General features: G+C 53.4%; 1 protein-coding gene across 4 annotated transcripts; it reads right to left on the reverse strand.

The window, feature by feature from the left end:
* Positions 1-135: 135 nt before the first annotated feature.
* Positions 136-22,972, reverse strand: MICALL1 (MICAL like 1). 4 transcript variants are annotated; one of them, XM_068942375.1, is made up of 17 exons: positions 22,733-22,771; positions 15,887-15,935; positions 15,662-15,756; positions 13,863-14,004; positions 12,406-12,509; positions 11,491-11,627; positions 8,496-9,076; positions 7,893-7,956; positions 6,379-6,764; positions 5,551-6,029; positions 4,728-4,862; positions 4,222-4,348; positions 3,770-3,860; positions 3,291-3,364; positions 2,816-2,930; positions 2,442-2,488; positions 1,923-2,137 (listed from the first exon to the last, which is right to left on the reverse strand). In XM_068942375.1, exons 3-17 carry the CDS (start codon positions 15,683-15,685, stop codon positions 2,016-2,018), a joined length of 2,628 nt encoding a protein of 875 aa, XP_068798476.1. In that variant the 5' UTR covers positions 15,686-15,756; positions 15,887-15,935; positions 22,733-22,771; the 3' UTR covers positions 1,923-2,015. The 4 variants fall into 4 exon arrangements, with proteins under 4 accessions (XP_068798472.1, XP_068798476.1, XP_068798482.1 ...); XM_068942371.1 differs by lacking the exon at positions 15,662-15,756 and having other exon boundaries at positions 136-2,137; positions 22,733-22,972; XM_068942381.1 differs by lacking the exon at positions 15,662-15,756 and having other exon boundaries at positions 12,406-12,505; positions 22,733-22,927.
* Between the last annotated feature and the right edge of the window lie 672 nt (positions 22,973-23,644).

Genomic DNA, 23,644 nt, shown 5'->3' on the forward strand with positions numbered 1-23,644 from the left:
CTGTGTTTTTTTTTTTTTTTTTAGTTCTATCTGCTTTTTAGTAATACTCTTTAGTCAACCACTCCCCAAAGCCAGGCAGCACACCCTGTCCCTGGGACAGCGTGTGTGCAGAAAGGAATAAAACCTAAGCCATGATCGGTTTTTAACTCCAAGGTTTTATTTCTGCTCAGGTAAAGGGAAATCACAGAGTTAGTACAGTGTAATTTACAAATCAAAGGTCTGACCAGGAGCGGGGCCAAGGGGTGTCAGACTGCACGATCCCAATGCCCTTTGGCAACAGTGACATGACAGCAGGCTCTAAAGCAAATTTGCTTCTCGGAGAAGAGTTGTGCTTTGGGATCTCTCCTTCCCTACCACTGCTCCTGATCAGCCAGCTGGGGTATGGCAAGAGTGAGATGGTGTCACCAGCGTGGGACTGAGCTTTCCAGCTCCCACCTGTGGGGGGCTACGCTGGGACTGAGGTGAGGCTCAGGTCCCTCAGGTTTTGGGAAATGGGGATCCCCTTCTAGAATGCTACACCAGCCATGTTGCAAGGCACTGCTCTAAGGGAGAGTGTTTTGGATAAAGCCTGTTGGAATTTTTAGAACGCACTGCAGCAGTTTGCTCAGGGCTGGTATGTCTAATTTGCTAATAATGAGAAGGCATGAAAACAGCTGACCAGGCAAACAGCCATGAAACTCAGTGTCTAATTCAGACTGATCGAACAACTCAATAAATAGCTCCTCGCCTTGGAGGAGAAGGCAGGAAACAAAAAAAAAAAAAAAAAAGAGGAGGAGGGAAGAAGGGATGGCTGGAAGAATACCATTCCACCATTCCCTCCTCCAACATATACACACACACACACACACACACACACACACACACACACACACACAAACACGACAAATAAAATAAGGGTTTAAAAAGTTTTGGGTGGGTTTGAATTCATCTAGTAAAGGAGGTGTAGAAAATAACCAGCCAAACCCTTTTTGCACACTTTTAAAGTATATACAGACAAAGCTGGGGAACGGTCAGTGGTGACCTGCGCCCCTCTCCCCAGCTGCTCAAGGGTGGCACTGGTGAGCAGGGGCACAAGCTGCCCCTTGCCGGCACTGAGTAAATCTTGCGCTTTTCTGCCCTTGTCTGGAAAAGGAATGTTCCTCCCTCCCCATAAAGGCAGCAGAGTCAGTCTGTTTAGCAGCAGCGGCGGGGGGGTAAGATGTCCTGAGTAGGGCATATAGGCTGCATCCTAGCAGAAATACATTATCCTCTTGGGTCCTCTCAGCCTTGTAATGGAGCCTGCCCAGCCCTGGTGCTCGAGGGAGAAAAGTCTTCGGTGGGAGGGGAAATCTCAAAAAATAAATCTCAAAATAAATCTCAAAATAAATAGGGCACCATTTTTTTTTTTTTTTGGCTATGCCTCTAGGACCTTGTGCTGCAGGAGTGTTTTGTTAACATTTTAGTTCAGGCCAGTAAAACCCAAAGAATCCTGCTTTTAAGGCCAGAGTTTTCTCCTAAAGTTAAAATTGGGACAGGAAAGGGACAAGAGTGGGAGGGCAGGGAGGGACAGTCAGGCCCTGTTCCCTCCTGGTGGGGGTCAGAGGCACATGGAACTGTCACAGTTAGAGCAGGAGAAAGGGACTGGGGCAGTTAGTGCAAGTTTTCCCACAAACACCAAACTCCTCGGCTTACTTCTCAATAACAGAAACACACAACAGGGTAACATTTCCGAAAAGCTAATCCATCTTCTCCCCACCTCGTTAGCAAGGCTTCACAGAGGGGAAGGAGCACCGTCACTCTCCTCCGCTGGACCCCTCCACAGCCTCAGAAAGGGGAGCACTGTGGTCAGACTCTCCTGAGGGCTGGCGGCTCCCTGGGGAGGCATCAGCTCTGGTGCCTGGGGAGAGGCACAGCTTCTGGAAAGATGTGAGGAGAGTGGAGGGACACCAGTCCTTCCTGGCAGGCCTCCCAGCCAGCTGCAGGGAGCACAGGGCAGTTGGACAGCACATCCCTCCCGCTGCTGGCATTCCCCTGCTCTAGCTTTTCTCCTTGGGAGACTTGCTCTTGGAGTCATGCTTGTTGCCCAGCAGCTTAAGCACCTTCATGGGCTTGAATTTGCCTTTCTTCTTGCTCTCAGCCTCGGTCTCCTTGTGAAATTCTGGGGTTGCAAAATGGGGTTGTTAGTATGTGATGCTGATGGTTGTACACACACATACACGTGACAACAGGGGCAGAGGTGAAAGCAATGGTTCAAAGCCCTCCACTACATGCACACTTCTTTCTGTGACAACAGGATTGCACAGCACGGCTGTGCCCCAAACCTTAATGGCCCTACAGGAAAGGCTCCAGAGGCTGCACAGAACAATCTCTCCTTCCCCACACAATCTGATAAACGGTTAATGCTGCCCCTTGCTGCGGTCTGCAGCAAAATCATAACTAGAACCTTCCTGATCATTTCTTACCTTTCTTTTTAATCATGGCTTCTAGCATTTTATCCTCCTCCTCTTCCCTGAAAGAAACAGTGGGAAATAGGTCAGCAATTCTGCCCTGAAAACAGCTGCTGTATTGTTTAAGGCTAGAGAACCTCCTACTTATAAGCCACAGAGGGGTGGATCCACCACTGTCTCGCGAGCCTTTGCTACCGCGATCAATCCCACATGCTGTAAGTGCTGCCCTGTCTTTCCCACACAAGCCATTCAAAGAGACAAGGTCTGGGAAGCCTGGGAAAGACCTGTCAGCAACAGGGACATCTTGGGATATCCCCAGAGGCAGCAGGCGGCACAGGGTCAGAAAGGCCATCCCCTTCCCCTCTCCCCCAGCTCATCTCGCTCCTCACCTCTGCCGGTCCTCATCCAGGCAGTTCACGATGGCGTTCCTCTGCTCGATGATGGTCACCAGCTCCTGCATCAGCACCTTCTCTCTCACTCGGTCTTCATCGGTCCAGTCCTTCTCTACCCACCGGAGCCCCCAAAGAAGGGCAGGCGATTAAATGACTGAAGGAGCTCTGAATCTGGCACTGGCGCTTGAGCCAGTCACCTGCAAGAGCGATCCCCTTCTACTCTATCACGCTGCAGGGCCAGCTGGGCTATGGGTGCTGCGGAGGGGCATCCCAGCGCCCACCATGGTGCAAAGGGAACACCTCTCTGCCCAAGGCTGGGGCAGGTGATGAGATGGGGCAGTGTCTCCAAAGCCAGCTGAATGCACTGGCCTCCCTAAAGATCTGGCTCTCTTCTCCAGAGTCCTGCCACGATGGAGGGGAGATGAACGTCCAGGGAAAAATGGGGATAACTACACCTAGAATGGCACTTTACCTGGCTTGTTCAGGAGGCAACGCAGTTCGTACTCCACGTCTGACTGCCGCTGCTCCAGGTTCTGCTGCTTGAAGCTGCAAGGAAGGGGGACGCTGCTGGGAAACCATTGCAAGGCTCCAGAGGGGCAGAACATCATCCCGCAATACAGGGTGGGCTTGCAAAGAACCACCGAGATGCTGGTCTTATCCTGTAGAGCACAAGGACCAAGCACCCAGGGAGCCTAGCCCCACCACGTACCAATCCCACCTTCAAAGCCTTCCTGGAGGAGATGCTGCAGGGACTCTGGCCATCGGTGACTTGCAGCATGTCAGTTTTGTTTGGACACAGTGCAAAGCCTGCCTGCTTGCCTTCTTCCTCCCACTTCTCCAGGAAAGGAGGCCATGTCAGACCATCCATTGGAAGCATGACTTTGGGAAGGCTGAGACAGGGCTCCTAGCAGCAGGGTCAGCACCTCCCCCCTCACACACACCCACACTCACATGTAGATGAGCTCCGATTCGTGGCGCACCAGCATGTGCTTCTCATGGATGAGTTTGAACCAGTCCACCAGCAGGCTGTCCTCAGGGCTGTCTGCCAAGCAAAGGGAAAATTCAGAGCCGTTCCCAGCCCCGTATGATCCTGACGTCACGCAGCAGGCTAGGCTCTGCTGAGCCAGGGCAGCCGCCTAGAATCAACCCAGCCTCAGCTGGCTTCTGAGCCCAAAGAGACCTTCCCTCCTCCCCATCCTCCTTCTCACTTCCTCTTGTTTTAGGGACATCTCCATGTCAAGGGTATAGCTGTGAACTTTCCTGGAGCCCAGTGCAGCCACTTGTGGTCCCTCATCTTCAGCATCAACAGGGAGGAAGTCACTGCTGCTATCTACCCTGCTGGAGACAGGACAGCCCGAGGGTCCGTCCTGCCCCACAGCCAAAGGACAGCACAGTCCACATACCATTCTCGGCACTGCGAAGTTTCTCCTCCAAGGCCACGCCGCGGTGCTCCAGCTGGTCCAGCTGGTGCTCAATGGCATCCATCTCCCCATAGATATCTTCCTCGGGGATGTACTGATCTGTTTGCACCTGCCGAGCCACATAGCGGAGACCTCCTGTCACCACCAACCTCCAGTTTCTAGGGGTAACCCTAAGGCTGGTGGTCTATACTGAGCAGGGGACAAAGGACACTCCACCTAAGAGCTGACTGCAATCCCCACCCTACCCTGAAATAAAGGGAGACCAGGGTGCTGCCATCAATGTAATCTAGCCTTGACATCACCCTCCCCACCTATAGTCTCATGCTGTGGTCCCTACCTGCTGACACACCAGTAGGGCACCTATACATCTGCCCCTCAAGGCTGGCTGCATGCCAAGAGCGCATCTTAGGACTTAGCAACCACAGCTGCAGCTCTGGGGGATGGTACAGAGCTGGCTTTTGCCCCCCTGCTCCCGAGGGCCTTTTTACCTTGCGCTTGATCAGTGGGAAACCATGACCTGGTGCAGGAGGACGAGCTGGCTTGGAGCCCTTGGGAGGTTTCTTTGCCGAGGGAGAGGTGGCAGGCGATGGCTTCCGGTTGAAGGGGTTCTCTTTGCAGGAAGACTGGAGCAAGGGGACAAAGGGAGATATATGAGGCTCCAGGAAAGCAAAGGGATACAGTATCCCAAGAACTAGGACTGGGCAGACGGCCTCTAGGAGGAACACAGCATTGACCTCCACCAGCATCCTAGCCATGGGCCTGTGAGCTGCTGTCCTCCCAGTTTATTCACTGGACAGCAACAAAGGCAGCAGACCACAGCTGTCAGAGGGATGCACCTTCCCCAGGAAGTTCCTCTCTAAAGCAGGCATGGCTTTCCATCATCATCGTGCACCCCCAAGAAAAGATTTACAGCCCTGGCCACTGAAGCTTATCCCAAGTCACTAAAGATGCTTGTCCTTGTGCTTGCTATTGCTCCCTCTCTTTCCTAGCTGCATTAACCTCTCTGGCCTCAGTAATGTTAGCCGACAGCAAGTTCCCTGCCTCTCTCTAATCAGCGTGCTGAGTTGTTTTCCTTCATGGGTCCCTTCCTATTTGCTCCAATCCCACAGCATCCTGCCTCTTTAGTACATGGTGCAGGCAGGGTATGAGCCTGGCCACCATTTAACTAGCATACGCCTGTGCCTTTCTTTCAGGGGGTCACATATCAAACCAATGCAGAGCAAGCCCGGCCTTGTGCTCCCCACTGCGACCAAGTGATGGAGGGAGGTGAAAATGACCCGGATATGGATGGGAGGAAAGTCACCATCTCACCTTCAGCTGTGGCTTGGGTGAGGACGGTGGCTGAGGACTCGTGGCACCCCCATCTGAAGCCAACAGGATGGGCGTAGGGCTAGCCCCAGCAGGAGGTTTGGGAGGCAACCGGCTGGGGCTGGTCTTTAAATTGCCAGCAGAGACACTCCTGTTTGCGTGTGGGGCACTGGGCTGTGCCTCCCCGCTGAAGCTGGTCAGCTCGCTGGAGGAGGAGAAGGAGGAGGTGGTGGAGAGGCTGCCTGGAGCAGCAGGGCTTTCGCTGGAGGAGACACTGGCCAGCGGGGTGTCAGTGCTAGAGGTCTTGGCAGCTGTCGGCGTATGGACAGTGGGCTCGGAGGAGCTTTTGGGCACCGAGGCCTCATCAGCGTCACCCAGCACCTTGGCTGAACTCTCAGAGTTGATGCTCTCGAGGCTGAGGGCTGGAGATGGGGTGGAGGATGATGGCTCGGAGTGTGACAGCCCGGAGATGGGGTGGTGGGCTGCAAAGCAAACGGAGAGCTCAGGGAAGAAGGGGGCAGCTGGGAGAGAAGGAGAGGTATGTGTTGGGGGTGGGGAGGTGAGCACAAAGGAAACCAGCATCTGGCTTTTTCTTCAGAGAGGGTAGAAGGGGCCCTCCAGAGCAAAGGTCTTGCCTAAAAAACCCTCTGTGCTCCAGGGCGGGAGAGAGGACGTGTTTAGCACAAGGCCCAACACAACTGTCGCTGTTTAAATGCCTGGCCCGCCAGTGTGAGGCAGAGGCTTCTGGGAAGCAGGAGCTCAAAGGGGCTGCACCAGGGTTGAGGAGGTGGGGGCAAGCTCACCTAGTGAGGGTGAGGGGGAGAAGCTCACCTAGTGGGGAAGCACTGGGGGCTCGTGGAGCTGGCCGCTTCTTTGCCTTTGGGCTGCTGGTGGGGGTGATGCCATACCAGGGGTGGAGGGGCCTGGCAGCAGTCTCACTCTGTTCCTGCTCAGGAGCGCTCTTTTGGGTGGCAGCGTTCTCCTCTTCCTCGTCATCCTCCTCCTCAAAGGGATTGTACGGTTTGGACTCTGCAGCATCAGACCTGCTTTCCTCGCTCTTGGCTTTCCCCACCTCTTCTCCATCCTCCTCCTCTGAAGTCCTGCTTGGAGTCTCATGGCTGCTGCCAGGGGGAGGAGGGGGAGCTGGCTTCTTCTTGGGCTCCGCTTGCACTAGAGCCATCCATGGCGGGTCCTTGGCTCTCGCAGCAGCTCCAGTGCTGGGAGAACAACAGAGAGAGTGAGTGTCAGGGAGCAGAGAGAGGCAGGGAGGTCAAGACATGGGAGAAGCACATAGCCCTCAGAGGAAAGGATGGAGGTAGCAGGATATCTCCCGTATAGGAGCAGGTTTCTCATTTGAGGCTGGCCCTGGTCTTTTCCAGACACAAAGTGGCTTGTTCTCTGTGGCGGGCTGAGGACAAATCTAAGGGTTTGAGGGAAAGGCAGCCCATGTGACTTAGGCACTGAGCAGAGCACTTTGGTTTCTAAATATTAGTCTCCATCTGCTAAGCAGCAGTAAAGGCTGAGCTTTATGGGCACAGCTGTTCTCCCCTCCCCAACACAGCCTTCCCCAGCAGCAAGGTGACACCATTCGCAGCTCTGCTCTCCAGGCTGTGAATGGAGTGGGAGCCAAGATTAGATATCTGCCCTCTGCTGTCACATTCACTTCCTACGCTTCAAGGGGCCATTTATCACCTTTTTGTCCACATCTCCCAGGGACAGATCCCACTTTGCTAACTCCTGCGGCTGGAAGCACTGTCACTCCTTTGGGGGCACAACCCATGGCAAGCAACCCTGTCCCACGGCACAGTGGATCACCGCTCATCAGGAAAGCTGTGGTTACTCGCTGTGTACACCCACTCCTTGGTCATTGCATATGCAAGGTGCAGCGTGTTTGTGCAATCTCTGTCCCAAGAAGAGGCAAGAATGAGACCAACACCAATCCCTGCAGTTCCTGAGTAACAGCCAGGTAGGTGTAAAGGATCCTAATTGCAGCCAATACCCACAAAGTCCTTGCACTGGATGTTTCCCTTGACAAACCCTCCACAAGGCAGTTGAGTGTCCCCTTCTCAGCAGCCACTGACAGGGCCATTGCAGAAGGCACTTGGCAGTCTGTATGCACCCCAGAAACACATTTCCAAAAGCCCCCAAGCTCTTTACAAACCCTAAGGGACAAAGACCCTCAGACACATGGACAAACACAAGTCAGGGAAAAGATCTGATCATGGCCTACGTCCTCCCAAGAGGCAGGGGCTGATGGAGGTGGGAGAGGAGTCCACAGCTGAGCTGTCCCCACAGCCCTACCTCACTATGGAGTTTCCAAGTGACCTGCAAACAGAAGGACGTACCGATCAGAGGAGCAGGGTCTCCCTCGGGGTTTTGGGATGGGGGGACTGAGTTCAGGTACCCTACCTAGAAAGACACAGGGTCAGACTGTCACAACACTGAAAGGACATTAGGAAAGAGGTTAAATCAATGCAAGGTGCCTCTTACATATCTCCTTGCAGAAAGTGCTGGCTGTTCTCACTCCCTGAAAATCTGGTGGCATTTCTTCCATGGTCAGGGCAATCAGTCTCCTCCAACCCCCCTCCCCCCCCCTTGTCTTTTTCTCCCCACTCCACCCTTGGGACTGCACCTGGAAAACCGACATGCCCCTCTGCCCCCACTCCTGCAAACTGCTCGAGCGCTGCCACCTTCCCTCCACACTGGCAGCACCCTTTGGAAAGCTCCACAGAAATACAGGGGAGCAGGCAGGCATGAAACCTTATGCTGCTCCGTCCACTCCAAGGATGGCTGGCAGATGAGGGCTCAGTGACTGAGCCTGAGATTTAATTGGAGGCAGAAGGGCGTCAGGCTGCAGAAAAGGAAAGAAACTCATCCAACCTGCAGCTGATGGCCTCCGCCACTGTGGAAGCGGGCAATGCCCCTGTGCTGCCACCATGCTCTCTCACCGTTCACCATGCCAGGCCCACACTCGCTGGCCTCAGTCTGGATGGTAGATCTGGGCCGTGGGACAGGGTGAGAGGTCGGAGGGGAGAGGATCGATGCATCCGTGGCCCTCCTTGGGGCAGGGGTTGGCCGAGTGTCTTTGAGCCGTCCATCCAACGAGCTGGCTTTGTCCTGGCTGGGCACCAAGGGCTTGCTGGGAAGAGGAGGTCTCGGAGGAATTTGGGAGATGGGTGTCCCGCTTCCTGTGTGTGCAGGAGGCATCGGTGTCTCTGCTTTGCTGGGTGTGCTGCCCTTCTCCGCTGGGCCTGCCACCCCCTCTGCAGGCACTTGGGTCTCTGCCGTGTTCTCTGCGGAGTCACTGTTGTCCTTCCCCTCCTCCACTCCTACGGGGAGTGCATCCTCACCCACGCTGCCAGCCCCGGATTCAGTTCTTAGCTCTGGCGACTGCCGGTCTGGGCTGGGCCTTCCATCTGCCTTCCCACTCACTGCCAGTTTACCACGATGCTGCGTGCACACAAAAGTTCCTGCCTCCGGCCCGGGCTTGTACGACCCTGGGAGCAGCGTGCTGGAGCACTCCTTACACCTGCCAACGAGAAGTCAGAGCCCCGTGAGATGGGGGATGCCATCCTGCCTTAAGGGAAAATGACAGGGCTATGGAGAAATGCTTGGACTGGCATTTGGGCAATCCCTCTGGGGTGATGATGGTTAATTCCCACCTCTGCTACTAAATCTTAGCATAATCTTGGGAAAAAGTCAATCAGGAAAGGAGAGGAACAGAAAAACATCACTATGCCACTGTATGAGCCCATGGTGAGCTCATACACTCAAATACTGTGTGCGTGTGGGTCCCTCCCTCAGCTCAGAAAAGATATAGTAGACACGGAAGGGCAACAGTTATTGTCAGGGGTACGGAGTGGTTTCTGGACTGAGTAGAATGGGATTTGGCTGGCTGGAAAAGACACAGCCGGTGGAGGATACGAGAGCGCGCTACAAAATCACAGGCAGTCCTGAGAGCAGGGGGAGGGACTGACCGTTCACAGACAAGAACTAGGGAGTGCCAACCGAAATCAGGAAGCAGTTGTTTCAGAACTAGCACAGGGAGGTATTCCCCCTGCCAAGCACAGCAAGGCTACTGGGCTACTTGCTATGACCTTGTGGCCAAGGGTCCAGAAGGGTTCAAAGGACTTGCAGATGTATTTGGGGGAAAAAAAGCCCACCGAGGACTAAATAAAATTATACCATTTCTGACTCAGGAAATACCTCAGTTGGAGGCTTGAAGAGCAGTCAGGAGAAGTATTATACATACCTAGCTTGTTCTTATGCTCACCCTCACAGGTATTGATCACTGGCTCCTACCAAAGACAGGGCTTTAGGCTAGAAAGGCCCAGGAATGGTCCAGTATGGCCCTTGCACTCACTGTGCTTTGCCTATTGAAATGGGGTTAATAACTTTCCCTGTCCTTCATCCTCTGCCACATCTTTTGGATTATCCACTGTTTCCCCACCAAACCTTTGACTCTTCCCTAATGCAGCCTTCCAGATGCCACTGTAACACACAGCACTAGCAACCAAGTTAGCCCTTTTCCGCCTGGGAAGGGGAAAAGATAATGTACGTGCAGCAGAGCCAAGGGCAAGGGGCCAGTCAAGCACTCCCATGAAAACCAAGCTTGTTTCTTCTTGTCTGAATACCTGGCGCTCATAGCAGCTGGCTGCCCTACAGTGCAGTCAGATAATTTGGGTGAGGAATTCTGCTCTGAGTGTCCAGTTGACTGGTATTTTCTTTGAAATGTAGAGCAGTAATGTGACGACACAGTGCGGGTGAGGAGGGGTATGATGAAACAAAGAGGTAACAAGTCTGGACAAGGGGAAAGAGAGGTTTGTTTTGGTTTTATCTCAGTCAACCCACAGAACATGCTGCCACAGGACATTCCCAAGCAAACAATCCCCATGAATCAGCAGAAGAAAGACAAAGAAAGTACAAGGAGACAAAACATTCAGGATAAAATCACAGGGATCCAGCTGCTCAGTCTGAAGGGCCACGAGCTGTGCCATGAAACACACCATACTTCTCCTATTCCTGGCTCACGAGCGTTGCTACACCCACATCCCAAAGCTCCTGTTTTTGCCCCAGATGCAGATGGGAAGTGCGACAGGCTCCAGCTCCGCACCCATTTTTGATGCTGTGTTTCTATGACGCACCCCAGGTCAGCTTAGGCAGGAACTTTTTATACAGTTATGTGAAGCTTCCCATGTCTTTCCAGTGGCTCAGCATTTCTGCCCTCAGATGCCAGATGCCCACGTGTAGGCTCTTGCCCCATGGCCCACGGAAGAGATCTCACCCCTTCATCACCGGAGCAAGGAAAGCAAAGTGAAATGACTTTGTTAAGTGCTGCAGGTAAGAACCTGTGCCCAGGCAGTAACCACAGAGAAGAAGACATCTAATCTCTCGTTTCTCGGTTTGGTAACAGCTTGCAGCTCTCCATGTGCTTCCCTGAGAGCTCAGCATCACTCCAGGGAGTGCTGGAGCCTGTATATCCAGTTGAGGCCATGGCGCGTGGGAGGAAGGGGCTCTGTAGGTCTGAGGTCCTGGCTTGGACCTCATGGGAAGAGAAGGGTGCTTGGCAGGAAGGTAGAAGAGCAAAGAGGCAGAACATCCTGGTTATGAGGGTGGGAGAAGCACAAGGGGCTGGGAACCCAGCTCATTGAAGCGGGAAATAGAGCACAGGAGACAGGGAGCGTGGGAGAGGCAAGAAGCACATGGCTGGGCACGAGGGGCTAGTCAGACCCATGGGACAGGGTGCTGGGAGGATGCAGGCAGACAAACACACCCTCTTCAGTCTCATTTTGAGGACTGTCATTGAACCCCCCTCCCTTGATGCTCTGCATTGTCCAAGGCCAGGGACACACAAAGATGGGATCTGGCTGGCTGCGGGCCATGCCAATTTGCCTGGCAGTGCTGAGGAGAGCAGCCATCCCTCCAGGCCTGGCTGCAACATACCTGAAGCACTGGCGGTGGTAGAGCTTGCCCTCTGCCAGGTAGCGCTGGACCAGATGGACGTGCTGCTGGCAGGCCGTGCAGGTACTGCTGAGTGTGGTGCACTGAGACCACTCTGCTGGGTCCGAGGTGGCATCATCCTGAGACACAATGCAAGGGGAGCTCAGCACGAGGGCTGCGATCTGCTCCCCAGCTGCCTGCCACAGGGAGCCGTGGGCTCCTCAGGAGCAGCTGCTCTCCTGTGCAAGACCTGTCTCTGAGCACCTGTGGCACAGCTCAGGAACTGACCTTGGGGTCTAACAATGCCCAGTGCAGCTGCCCCCGAGTCCAGGCACAGGCAGGCTGCCTCTTCTCAAATTACAAGGGGGTCACTTTGATACCCTGCCTACCCCTTGAGAAGGTACCTTGCTCCTACCTAGAGGCAGGACTGAAGGGACACAGAAGGACTACACTAAACCCCAGGCAGCAGGGACCTGAGGGGGAACCCTCTCTCTCTTCTGAAGACAGACCACCCCAGATATCTGCAAAACCCTGAAATAAAGGGCTGAAGAGGAAAAAGGCATCTCTTCTGCTCATCTAATCCCACCGCCTGCATTCCTGCTCCCTCTTTCACCCATAGGGTTATCCTCCCTTAGGAATAGGTTGTTTGTGCCCTCTCTGTGCTCAAAGAACTTTCCAGTACCAATCCCCTCACTCTCTTGCCTGCCATGGACAAATTTCAATCCACAGACCCCTGGAAAGAAACTGCTCTCTCAGCTGGGTCCCCCAAGCCACTGATACTGTAAACACCCCTCCCACCTTAAAACACAGGGCCAGCCTCCTGCACGGAGCAATCCCACTGTGTCCCTCTCATCTCCTTACCCACAGCACGGAGAGGGTTGCTGCCTCAGGCTGCCTCTGAATCAAGAAATTAGTTACCTGGGGTGCTGGGGGACTCTCGACCGCAGCCACAGGCTTCTTGTGGGACAGCAGGGGAGGAGACGCGGCAGCAGCTGGGCACTTCATAGGCGGAGGGACTCTGGCTGGAGACAGAACGCAAGGAGGATCAGGCACCGACAAGAACGGTGACTCATGCAACCCATGTGGGGGAAGGGGAGGAAAAAAAAATCATCCAGCCTTGTGACACAGGACGGAACTTGCCGCTCCTGACACTTCAGTGCCTATTTTAGGGGGAAGAGACAAACACAATCTAATAACGGGTTGGCCACGAGGCTGACAGAGAGCCTGGCTCTGCTGTAGAACCCTGCTGAGGCCCAGGGACACCAGTCTGTCACTGTGATTTGATTTACTCCTCGAATGCCACTTGGCTTCCCCATAAACAACTCCCTAAAGAAACGCTTAAAGCCCAGAGTGCCCTGGCTGGCTGCTAATGTATCTGTCATTGATGCTCACTGGGCCCCAGGGCCCCTGTGGGCTGACAGCAGGTCTGAGATGCATCTCTTGCCCCTGTCAGGATTGGCACTCACACACACCAGTCCCCAAAGAGAGTCTTCAGCTGGGAGGCGAGCCTCCTTGGAGAAGTGCTTGTGTTTAAGTAAGTGGAAGAGGTTTATCTGATGCTGTGGTTGATGTGGTATATATAACTGGAGAGCAGAGCAGAGGAGAGATGTCCTGAAAGAACTGTCTTGGACTAGCACTCAGCTCAGGTTGCAGTTGCAAAGAGAGATGAGCTGATTGAAGACACCCCACCCTGGTTCCCCTCCCCTTGTCCTTCAGCCTTTTGAACTCACCAATGCGATAAAAACTACCGATAAAAACTACCTGCGGGAGGGGAGTCGCCTACCTAGCTTTCTCCCACTTTAGTGAGTTAAAGCAGATCACAAAGGGGTCTGATATGTTCCAGAGGTGACCCAACCCAAGCGGCAGGAATGCAGAATGGAGGGAGGAGAAATTCCTCTTTCAGCAGCACTAGCTGTTCAATCATTCCTCTTGTGAAACCTCATCTTACCCCATTGGCCATCTAGGCCCTCCCCACCAGCATCAGTGAGATCCAGGAGACAGCTGCTACCCACTGCTCTCCCCTCCCCCCAGACACAGGCAACTCCAGGGAGCACGGGCGCTCTCTCCGTTCAGGAACCGCAGGGCCACGAGCCTTTGGGCACTTGCCCTCCAAGCTGCTGGTAAACGCTGCTGAACTCCAAAACCTCAACACAGGGCTCCTTCCCAGATGCCAGCCCCTCCTCCCACAAAGCCTGATGTCTGAGCGCAGGGTACAGAAAAGGAAGCTTCTGGGTGGAAAAAGGAAACTCTGACAAATTCACTGCCCTGGGGATGGAGGGAATACGAAAGACTTCTATCGGCACATGGAGCTGTTGGCTTTCCCTTACAGACAAATGGGAGCAAGCTGGAAGCCAAAGGGGTGGAAGGACACTCACCTTGGCTGGGGTTGTTGAAATGGTTGTAATACTGAGACACATAAGTCATGATGCTGAGGCAGTCAGGGACTTTCATGGAGACCATGTCATTGGGATCTAGGAGGGCTGGGATGCCCAGCTCCCGCTCTGCCAGTTCAAAGGCCTGCAGGAACAACAGAGAGAAGCAGTAAGGATAGAAAACTGATGCCCTCTGAAAAATCACATAGAAATCAAGCCGTAAGGGCCCTAGGGAAGATTAAGAAGTGAACCTAGGGCTTCCCTGAGAGAGAGAGCCTCCCAGACATGCTGCCTGACTGGGAAGGAGGCATTAAAGCAAGAGAGCAAATTACTACATCTGCCCTTTCCTCAAAGTCATTTCAGCTGCCTGTGACCTGCATCTCCCACCTGTGTGATCTTGGCATTCAGTATGACAAGGGGGAGGGTCACTCTCAGCAGGTCTCACCACTGAAAAGGCAGCCTCTTTTCAACCTGTGAATGGGGGACAACACCAGCGCCCTCAAGCAACAACCTGGCAGAGCCTCGGCTGGCACTGTGAAGGGGCCAGGGCCGGCAGGTACTTCCAGGTGTTGGTATTCGACGTGCTCCAGCGGCATGGCCAAAACACAGCTTTGCTAAGCAGTGGCCTACCCCAAATGCTGAGCCCACAGGAACCCAGATCCTGATCGACCTTTCAGAGTCTGGGGTGCCAGCTCCTCCTCTCCTGCCGTTAACCAAGGGGATTCCAAGCATCTCTGCCAATAGCCAGCAGCTTGCCACACACAAGCCACTTTATGCTTCTTGTCGCAAGGCTACTGTCATTTCTGCTTGCTGAGACACAGGAGGGCAACACAAGTCCTGCAATTACATACACAACTACTTGGGAGGAAGGAGTTTGGGAAGGAAATAGCAGTTTAAGTGCTTCCTGTGTAACAGTGTATGTGGATAATTGGCAACACAAAAACACTGGCAACCATGTGGCTGTGCGGAGGGCAGCGTACCCAACCACCGTGATCTCTGAGGGAGGGGGACAGTGAGACTGTGGCAGGGACTGAGGAGAAAGTGAGGTAGGAGGGGACAGGAGTGGTATAAATGGCAGGATATCAGATGCAGGTCACTTTGGCAGTAGCTGAAGATCAAAGGTATGTGGCCTTCAGGGCACAGGACACTGTGCAGGGTGTGGGATGTAAAAAAAAGTGAATTTGGGGGATATGCAGTAATTGGGAGTGTAAAATGCCCACTGTGGACACCCAGCTGTGCCCAGCCTGGCTTTGAGTAGGTCCCCTGGACAAGCCTTGCTGGTCACAAGACTGCAAATGGCAAGGAGCAATCAATGACGCCAGCATAGGCAAGAAAAGATTGCGTGGCTCTCAAACAGGAAAATGCTAATGGTTGAAAGGGGCCAACTGGTCTAGGAAAGGACCCAGATGGAAAGCCCTAAACCTGAAAACCCAAACGACCTAGCTGAAGTTCCCCTGGGAAGTGGGCCTGCTGAAGATGACCTAAGTCTCTCCGCTGAGTGCCAGACAGAGGATGGGGCAATTAGGTCTTTCTTGCAGCAAAGACAGATGCAACTGCTGCTTTTTCCCTTTCCTAGCCCCTGGTGTTGGGCATCTTCCCAGTCTCTGTTGCCTGCTTCTGCTGTTGGCTCCAACTGCCCCAAGCAGCAGGGGAACATCGCAGACCAGCTGAGGGTCAGTACCACCTTCCTTTCTGCTTGGGCCTGGAGTCACATTAGCTTCCTGCTTCCACTGCCTGGCAAGTCTGGAACAGCTGAGGTCAAGAAGATGTTACACCATTTTAATCTTCCTTTGAGATGTCACCTTGGCAACTACCAGGATAACCATCTTATCTTCTCTTCAGTGCAGGCTGGAAGCTGATGTTTCAGATTCCTTCATGTTTCCAGGGAAGTTCCTGCCTGTTATTTATGAACACAGATTTTTTTCTCACTCCCTCCTCACTGTCAGGTCCTCCCACACCACATGACCTCCATCATTTCATTTCTGATGTCCCTTTTTCCTTCTCTGCATGGCAGAACAGGAACTTACCAAGCGGTTGTTCTCATAGACGTCATCCTTGGAGAGCGAATCAAAGTCTCTGGAAAGAGAAAGCACAGAGAGGCGACATAAGATGGGAAGGAAGAGTGCCCCAGTGCCAACACACACAGGGGTCTCAGGACAGCCAACCTTCCTGGGGCATGGCAACAACTCGATATGTAAGATCTTAGATAAGCAAAACCTTGGTAAAATAGATTCCACATTGCAAAGGGGCAAAGAAACCAAAGGGACATAATAATTAAAAAAAAAAAAGGGAGAAAGTCAGGCCCAAACAGGTGGTGGCCAGGAGATTAAAACATCATTCTCACCTCTCATAACCTACTTGCATTGCCCTCATGGTTAAAGGCTGCAAAAGTACCAGGGCCACACTGTGATTAGCACTACAAATTGCTGCACTAAAAGGCTTACAAATATCGCTAACATCACCCCAGACTTGGCCCTCTAAGGCCACTGGCACCATAAAGGGAGGAGGAAGGGGAACCAGAACCCCCATCTTGAGTGAAAAAGCTGACTGCACTAAATCTCTCCCTCCCGCAGGTGTCCTTGGACCTCTCCCCACTACCTCAAGGGATTTGATGTCATCCCCACGATGCAGGGGAAACCCAGGAACCTACTCCCCTACTCCCTGCTCTTTCCCCCTGCGTGATGGAGATCCTCCCTGCATGATCCCATCCATGAGCAAACTGGACCAATCCCTCTCACTTCAAAAATGTCCGGCCTGCGCTACCGCAAATGGCTATGCAGAAGAAGAGACCTTAAACTGCACTTCTGTCCTCACTTCCCTACCCCACAACACTCTCATTACCATCCTCTGCCACAAACTTTACAGTTAGATGGCTTGTTGAAAGCAAGCCACTCAGCTGTGGGGCACAGAGAGGAACCCGGACGCTTTTCAACCCTGACACGGTCTGGCATTTCAGCTGCCCCCTTAGATTCCTTCAGGGAATCGCTTCAGCCTAGCCATCAGCCCAGATCAACTATTTGCCTTTGTCAGAGGAGGCTGATTGTAGCAGGAGGCAGAGGGCTAAAATGCTCTGCAGGTTTTCAGTAATAGGGGGAAAAGTAGCCTGTTGCATGTGTGTGTTGGTATAATGTGTGAAGGCAGCACTGCATTGCACCAATTATAGCCCCTTCCTGTCAAGGATGTCAGCTTTGTTATGAAAAAAAAAAGTCATGCAGCAGCTTGGTGTGCCTGTGAGCTAGACTCACAGGTGAAGAGACAGCCCAGAGAGGTTCAGGGTCAAATGAAATGAATCCAGAGACAGGTATCAAAGCTTGAGAGGCTGACCCTTGAAAGAAACTGGGATCAAATTTGCCAAGTTAATATCACATCAAAGGGCTGAATGATGTGGTCTGTGTCTTCTTCCTTGTTTAGGAAAACTGGAGTTTCCCTCTGATTCATGAGGACATGGCTGAAGGGTCTGTGACCCCCCCCCCCCCCCCCAAGCCTCAATTTCAAGGGCTGTGATCTTCTCAGCTGTATCTACATCACACCCGCTTGACTGATACCTCCCACTGCTGTTAGCCCCATACTGGACTCCATAGGGATGCCTGGCACTGTCTTCTTTAGGGATTAGGCAATTCAGATTAGAGGGGACAGGTAGATACCTCGAAGACTGCAGTAACAGTTACGCACCCCCGTGCATGCAGGATTTGCAAGAGACGGCGAATCCTCAGTTACATTTCTGCTGAGAGCCACCCAAGGGCTCTGGGTCCCACCCTTCCTCCACCTCCGTTTGGATTTTATTGCATTTTCCTGCAACACCTACCAGACCTGTTCAGGCGCTGTGGCTCTGGGACTCTCTCTGCAATGCCAGGAGCTCCCCCAGCCTCCCTGGGGGCCTGCAGAGCAGAGCACTGGTGCTGCACCGCAAGGCAACTGGCCCCTTCTCAGAGTCATTCGTGCGACTTTCCCAAAGCTGCAGAGGAAGTCCGTGACTGAGCTCAAAAAGATTTTCCCAGCTGCCACTGACACCATAAAATTATACTTCCTCTCTTCAAAAGCAAGAGGTTGCTGGTGCTGTTTCCTCCGAGATAATGAAACAGAAAAGCCAGTTGCTGCTGCAAAAGCAAATGTAGCAGATATGCCAAAGACGGGCTAGACATGTAGCTTTATGTTAAGCACTACCACCTTTCCGAAAGCACATGCAAATATGAGCTCAGAACTAAGCCTACTTGAAATACTGCAACTTTTCCTTCTCTATATACTGGTGAGAAAAGGTTTCAGCTGCAGTCTTCACTTTGATGTAAACATTAGTGTCATTTTTGTATTTATAACTAGTTTCCACTGGGAGATGGTTTTTCCCCTATGCCTTTATTTTTTTTTTTGGCTTGGAGAACTCTCTTAACCTTGTTGTATTTATTTATTTATTTTTTTCTTTTAAAGAAAATAGCAGCTTGGGAACAAAGGAGAAGTGATGACAGTAATGTTATATATCAACTGCCCTCTAAAAAGTAATGACCTTCATTTTGAATGCTCTCGCTTTCAGGATATGGGAGTGGTTCAGATTTGTCTGAAGCTTGAAGACTTCTTGGTGGCCTAGGCTGGGATGGTATTTTTTGACAGACAAAAACCTATGTCCATTCCACTCTGTCCCAGCAAACCAGAGCCATTTTAGTGAACCAACTCAAATCTGCCTGCAAAAGTGGATGGCAGCTGCAGGGACAAGAATCTCAAGCTGTAACAGGAGGGCTCCTAAGCAGTGAGGGAATACAAGGATATTCTTTCCACTAAAGCAAGGTAGAAGACTCTCAGCTTTTATCCTAGCTATTAAATTCCATCGTTACAAGGCCTCTGGGGGGTCACAGTTCATTCAGTTCCTCTCTGCTGCCTTTTCCAGCTCTCTCCCTCTATGAATCAAACAGGGACCAGGCTTGATCTCCATCACCTCTGACACGAGCGCTCCCATTTGCTGCTCTGTTGAGCCACATCCCTACGGCTCTGGGCATGTTCCCCATGATGGTGAGTACCGAGGGGCAAGAAGTGCAGCCTCTCAGGCATGCAGAGAAAGTCGCCAGAAACATAACCCTTTCCTCTCCATACGCTGCCTCCTGTGCAAAAACGTCACGTGTGGCTGCATGTCACTTTATTTCCTTGCCCTGATCTCAGCAGCCTTTCATCCGATCCTGCTCAAGCTCATCTCCTGTCTTGACAAAACACCAGTTCAAAGGATCAGACTTAAGAATAGGAGAGACTCTGGATATCCCAGTTGAACAACTGTCTTGAGTCAGCAAACCCCAGCGCGGTAGCATATCCTGGAGTAATATTCCACGCAAATAGCATCCCAAGTGCTCAGCTAATTAGATACATACAGAGCCACTGAGCACTCTAGGGTTTAGGGCAGCTGCCAGCGAGCACAGAAGACTCAGGGGAGGGGGAAGGGTGTTCTGCACAGCTAAAACCAGAGCAAATTCCTAGATTCCTCAAATATAAATCATGAGCTCTTTAATGGCAACACCGCATAATGAGGCCTTCAGCTTTCCAGACCTTGTCAGGGAAATGCAGGCAGTACATGGGAGGGAATAAACCAGATTTGTGATCCTGCCTGTAACTGAACCCATGACTCCTGGGACACAAAACACCATTTCTAGTGCTTGGCCCTTGTCTCCTATTTTCTTCAAGTCTCCGACTCTCTCAGCACTCAAAAGGCATGTGCCATGCTGTCGTCTTCTCCTCGTTCCTGAATGCCAAGTACCTCCCCTAAGCTCTGGAAGGCTGCGTGGCTTAGGACGCTAGAAGATGCATTTTGCTTCACTAAGCTGCAACAAATGCCTCATAAACATTAATTTCATACTTGAGATTTCTAAAGCATTAAACAAACAAACTCATTAAGTCCCACAGTCTACTGCCAAGCTTAAGACACTTCCAGCTTAACTGACAAGGGAAAAGAAGAGATCTCACCGAGTCAGGGAGTAAATCCAGGTTTCCTGAGTTGTGCTCAAGGCAGCAAGTTTGCCAGAGAAGTGCCTTTATTGCTCTCATTCTACAGATAGATAGAGGGAGGCAGTGAGATCAAGTGAGGCACGTACAGTTGTGGAGCTAGAGTCATTATGGCCCAAATCCAGACTTTCAGTCTCATAGTCAAACATACAGGCCCCCAAAGCATGTACCCTGTCCTTCATGGCCAGTTCAAGATACCTTCAGCTGCATTCAGGAGATGCTGAGCACTTTCAGCTTTAGTTGCTTCTTTCAAAAAAAATCAATAATCCCAGTATTTTCAAGAGCCCTGTACAAGTTGCTCTGAAGCTCTCCAAAACAGCATCCTTCTGATGCCATCTGCCTCATTCTAAGGGGATTGTGTTCAAAATAGGAGTTACACCAAAACTACTCTCATCCTCACTTCTGGATGTTCACGTGGCCTCTCCTTCCTCTCACGACACCCTCTTCCTTGCTGTTTCACATACTAGCAGACACATCCAGAGAGTGGCTGCACAGCAGGCGGGGCACCCAGGCAGGTTCGGACAACCAGGATGGGCGCAAACAACCACCACAGCAGCAAAAGAAAGCCCTGTGATGCTGGGTGCCAGAGAAGCACTATCACATAGGCACACAAGGGAGCTCCGGTCCAGCTCAGCTCTTGCATGTGACAGAATGGAAAGCGAGCAAGGAAATGGGGAAGCAGCTGAATACAGATGAACTTCAGACCCTTGGGCTCAAGCCGCTGGGAGCAGTGTGGTTGACTCACAAGGGCTAGAAGAACCCATCACAAAAGAAGATCATGCAAGGTCACAAATGTATTTGCAGATCCCTGCCAAGTCCCATTACCGAGCTGACTGAAAGCACTTTAGAAGAGAAGGAGGGCCACTAGTTTTCCTCTGCCTTCAGGAGATTTACTGCCTCTGATCCGATCTTCCCACTTCCAAATCAGGACAGGCTGAAGAAGCTGGAATCAGATGAAATGATGCTACTCCTGACCATCCTCTGAAAATCCTTCCACAACATGCCATGTCCTTGTAAGGCCCTGGGTTTTGCCTTTACAATACAGCGCACGCAGAGTAACTGTGAAGCATTTAGTTAGGACATCTGCCAAGAATAGATTTAAGCCCACTGACAACTTAATAACAGCAGCTGCTGCTTAATGGGATGGTAAATATGGTTAATAGGAAACCGTCAGGTGGTTTTAGTGGAGCTTATTGGAAGTTTTTGCTGATCCTTCTTGTTTGATCCTTTGTTCTTTTTCAGTTGTCAGTTGCTGTGGCACTTGCAAAAAGTCAGAAACATAGGAGGTACTGGTGTTCCTGTCCTTTAACTTGCCTCTTCCTCTCAAGCAGCCTAGGCTGCGGCACACAGCAGGCTCGAGGCTGCCAGCGTTTTCAGAGGCTCTGTCCTACCTAGTCAGAACAAACTACACCGCATAGCAGTTGCCATGACACAAGACCACTCAGCTACCTCAGGACCCAGAAGGAAGCAAACGTGTTGGATGCCTTGGCTCTCAGTGGTTCCTAAATACCACACCGAGGATTTAGTGGTGACCGCCTGAAACACGTTAGATGGCAGGCTGATTTCCAGCCCACTTGTGCAGCTTCTGCCTTTAAGAATAAGGTTCTGCTTTGCCCTCTCATGGGCACCACAGCTGCACAGCAGCAGCAAGGGTAACCCTCATCTGGCTACAGATTGCCCATCTTTTTTACCTGTGATAAAAGGCCACCCAGGGGCCTTCTCAGAAAAGAGGATTTGGTCAATCCAGGCAACCTGGGACGATGGCAGGAAGAAGAACCAGTCAAGGAGCAGAACGTGACAGGGAACGCGATGCCGTTTACGGGATTTGAAGGCCTTGCTAACAGGTGAGGAGCATGTGTGCAGGCGGGGGGGGGGGGGGAACGGGAAGCGTGTGGCGAAGCCTAGCTGGATTGCTAGAGCTACCAAGGCTTAGAGCGGAGAGGAGGTGGATTTCCAGCAGTGTCAGGGCACGCAGGGTTACAGTGGCAGGTTGGAGCAGATTCCTTCCATCTGCTTAACCAGTTTCTCCAGGATGGCGGTATGCCTCCTAGCAATCCTAAACTCACCGGCCTCATTAAACTCCCATTCCTTCACGTCTAAGAGCCACCCTGCAAAAGGAAGGCAGACCGAGGAAACCGAACTCTAAGTCACTTCTTGGCAGAGGCCGGCAGGACTTTATATCCGTTCTGGTATTCCCTATTTCTCACTGGCGCTGCAGCATTCACAGAAAACAGCCCAGAAGCAACTGCAAGCAGCAGCCTGGTTCCTGGACCAGCAGCACCTTACGGCTTGGCCGGCAGAGACCACGCAGGTGGACTCTCACCAGCAGGGCTGACCTGGGGAAAGGTCCTCGGGAGCTTGGGAGCACCTCCCTCGCACCAGAAGCGTCGGCAGCACCCTCCGTCCCTCCTCTCTCAGGGGCGCCGCTGCCAGCGGCGTTCGCAGCCGCGCGGTACCACCTCTACCTGGGGACACGGCCTAGGACAAGGCTTCCCCAGGGGCTTCCCACCCTCCCCCTGCCTTCAACCTCACGGCGCCCCCACGTTCACGCCGGCCTCGGCCCTTCTCGGGGCTCCGATCGGAAAGTCACTGACTGAAACGTCGCCTCCTTCTTCCCGGCACGGAGCGACTTCGTCAAGGAGGGGCGGGGGGCAAAGGCAGCACGGCTGCCTGCGGGGAGCCCCACGGCCGACGCGCCCGCTCCTCCCTCCCTCCCGACGCCGGCGCTGCGCCCCCTCCCCGAGCCCCGCAGGGACATCGCGGCCCGGCCGCGGGCGGAGGCGCCTCCTGCCCCGCCGCCGCCGCCACCTCCGTGGCCCGCGGCGCCCCGCCCGGCGCGGCGGCCGAGGCGAGGCCGGTGCGTCGCGGCCTGCCCCGCCGCCGCCGCCGATACTCACAGCAGGTCGGGCCGGTGCCGGTGGAGGATGGCGCAGAAGGCCAGGCCGTCGCGGAAGGAGGAGCTGAGGTCGCGGATCTCCACGCCGCGGTAGCCCTCGCATTGCCGGCGGCACCAGGCTTGCAGGGCGCCCCGCGGACCCGACATGGAGGCGGCCGCCTCGCCAGCCGCCGCCGCCGCCCGCCGTTGCGCGCCTGCGGGCGGGACGGGCACGGCCGGGGCCGGGGCCAGGGGGGACGGCGGCAGCGGCGGCGGCGCCGGGGCGGTGGCAGCGGCAGCGGCGGGGCGGGCGGCCCCGCCTGCGGGGCGGGGAGCGGCCGGCGCTGCGGCGCCCCGGGCGGGGAGGAAGGAGCTGCGGCGGCGGCGGCGGGCCGGGCTCTCGGCTGGTTTCTTTGCCCCCTTCTCGAGCAGGTCTCAGAGGTGCGCTCTGAGAGATCCTGCGGCAGGATTAACTGCTCCTTGTCCAAGTTTGGGGCTTCCAGTGGTTTCCTGAGGGGACGGTTTGGTAACCTCCCACATCTCGCTCTTGGTAAACGCTTCCCGCTGTTCTCATCTGGCTTCGATACAGCTCTCATCCCTGTGGGATCTGAACGTCCTCCAGCAGGCCGCTAGGGAACATGACTAACATCTGGCACGCACGCGTCCCTCTTTCCTTTTTCCTCTCCCCAAAGCAGAGCGCTTTGCAGTGGAGCCTCACCATTGTTTGTCCGCTCTGTTTGCAGGAGTGGCGAAGGGCATCCTGTCCCCGGAGGGGATGAGAAGTCTGTGGCGCGGGGGTCCTGCGGGGTCGCGTGTGCTGGAACCAACCGCTCTTTGGTGTTTGGCAGCCTGGACGACATCCAGATCCCCAAGTTAGGTACTGGGATTTGTTTTAGAAATGCACCACAGAGAGTCAGGCACTGAGGGCAGGACC

This window comes from Struthio camelus, chromosome 1, assembly GCF_040807025.1.
Source record: "Struthio camelus isolate bStrCam1 chromosome 1, bStrCam1.hap1, whole genome shotgun sequence".
NCBI classification, from domain to species: domain Eukaryota; kingdom Metazoa; phylum Chordata; class Aves; order Struthioniformes; family Struthionidae; genus Struthio; species Struthio camelus.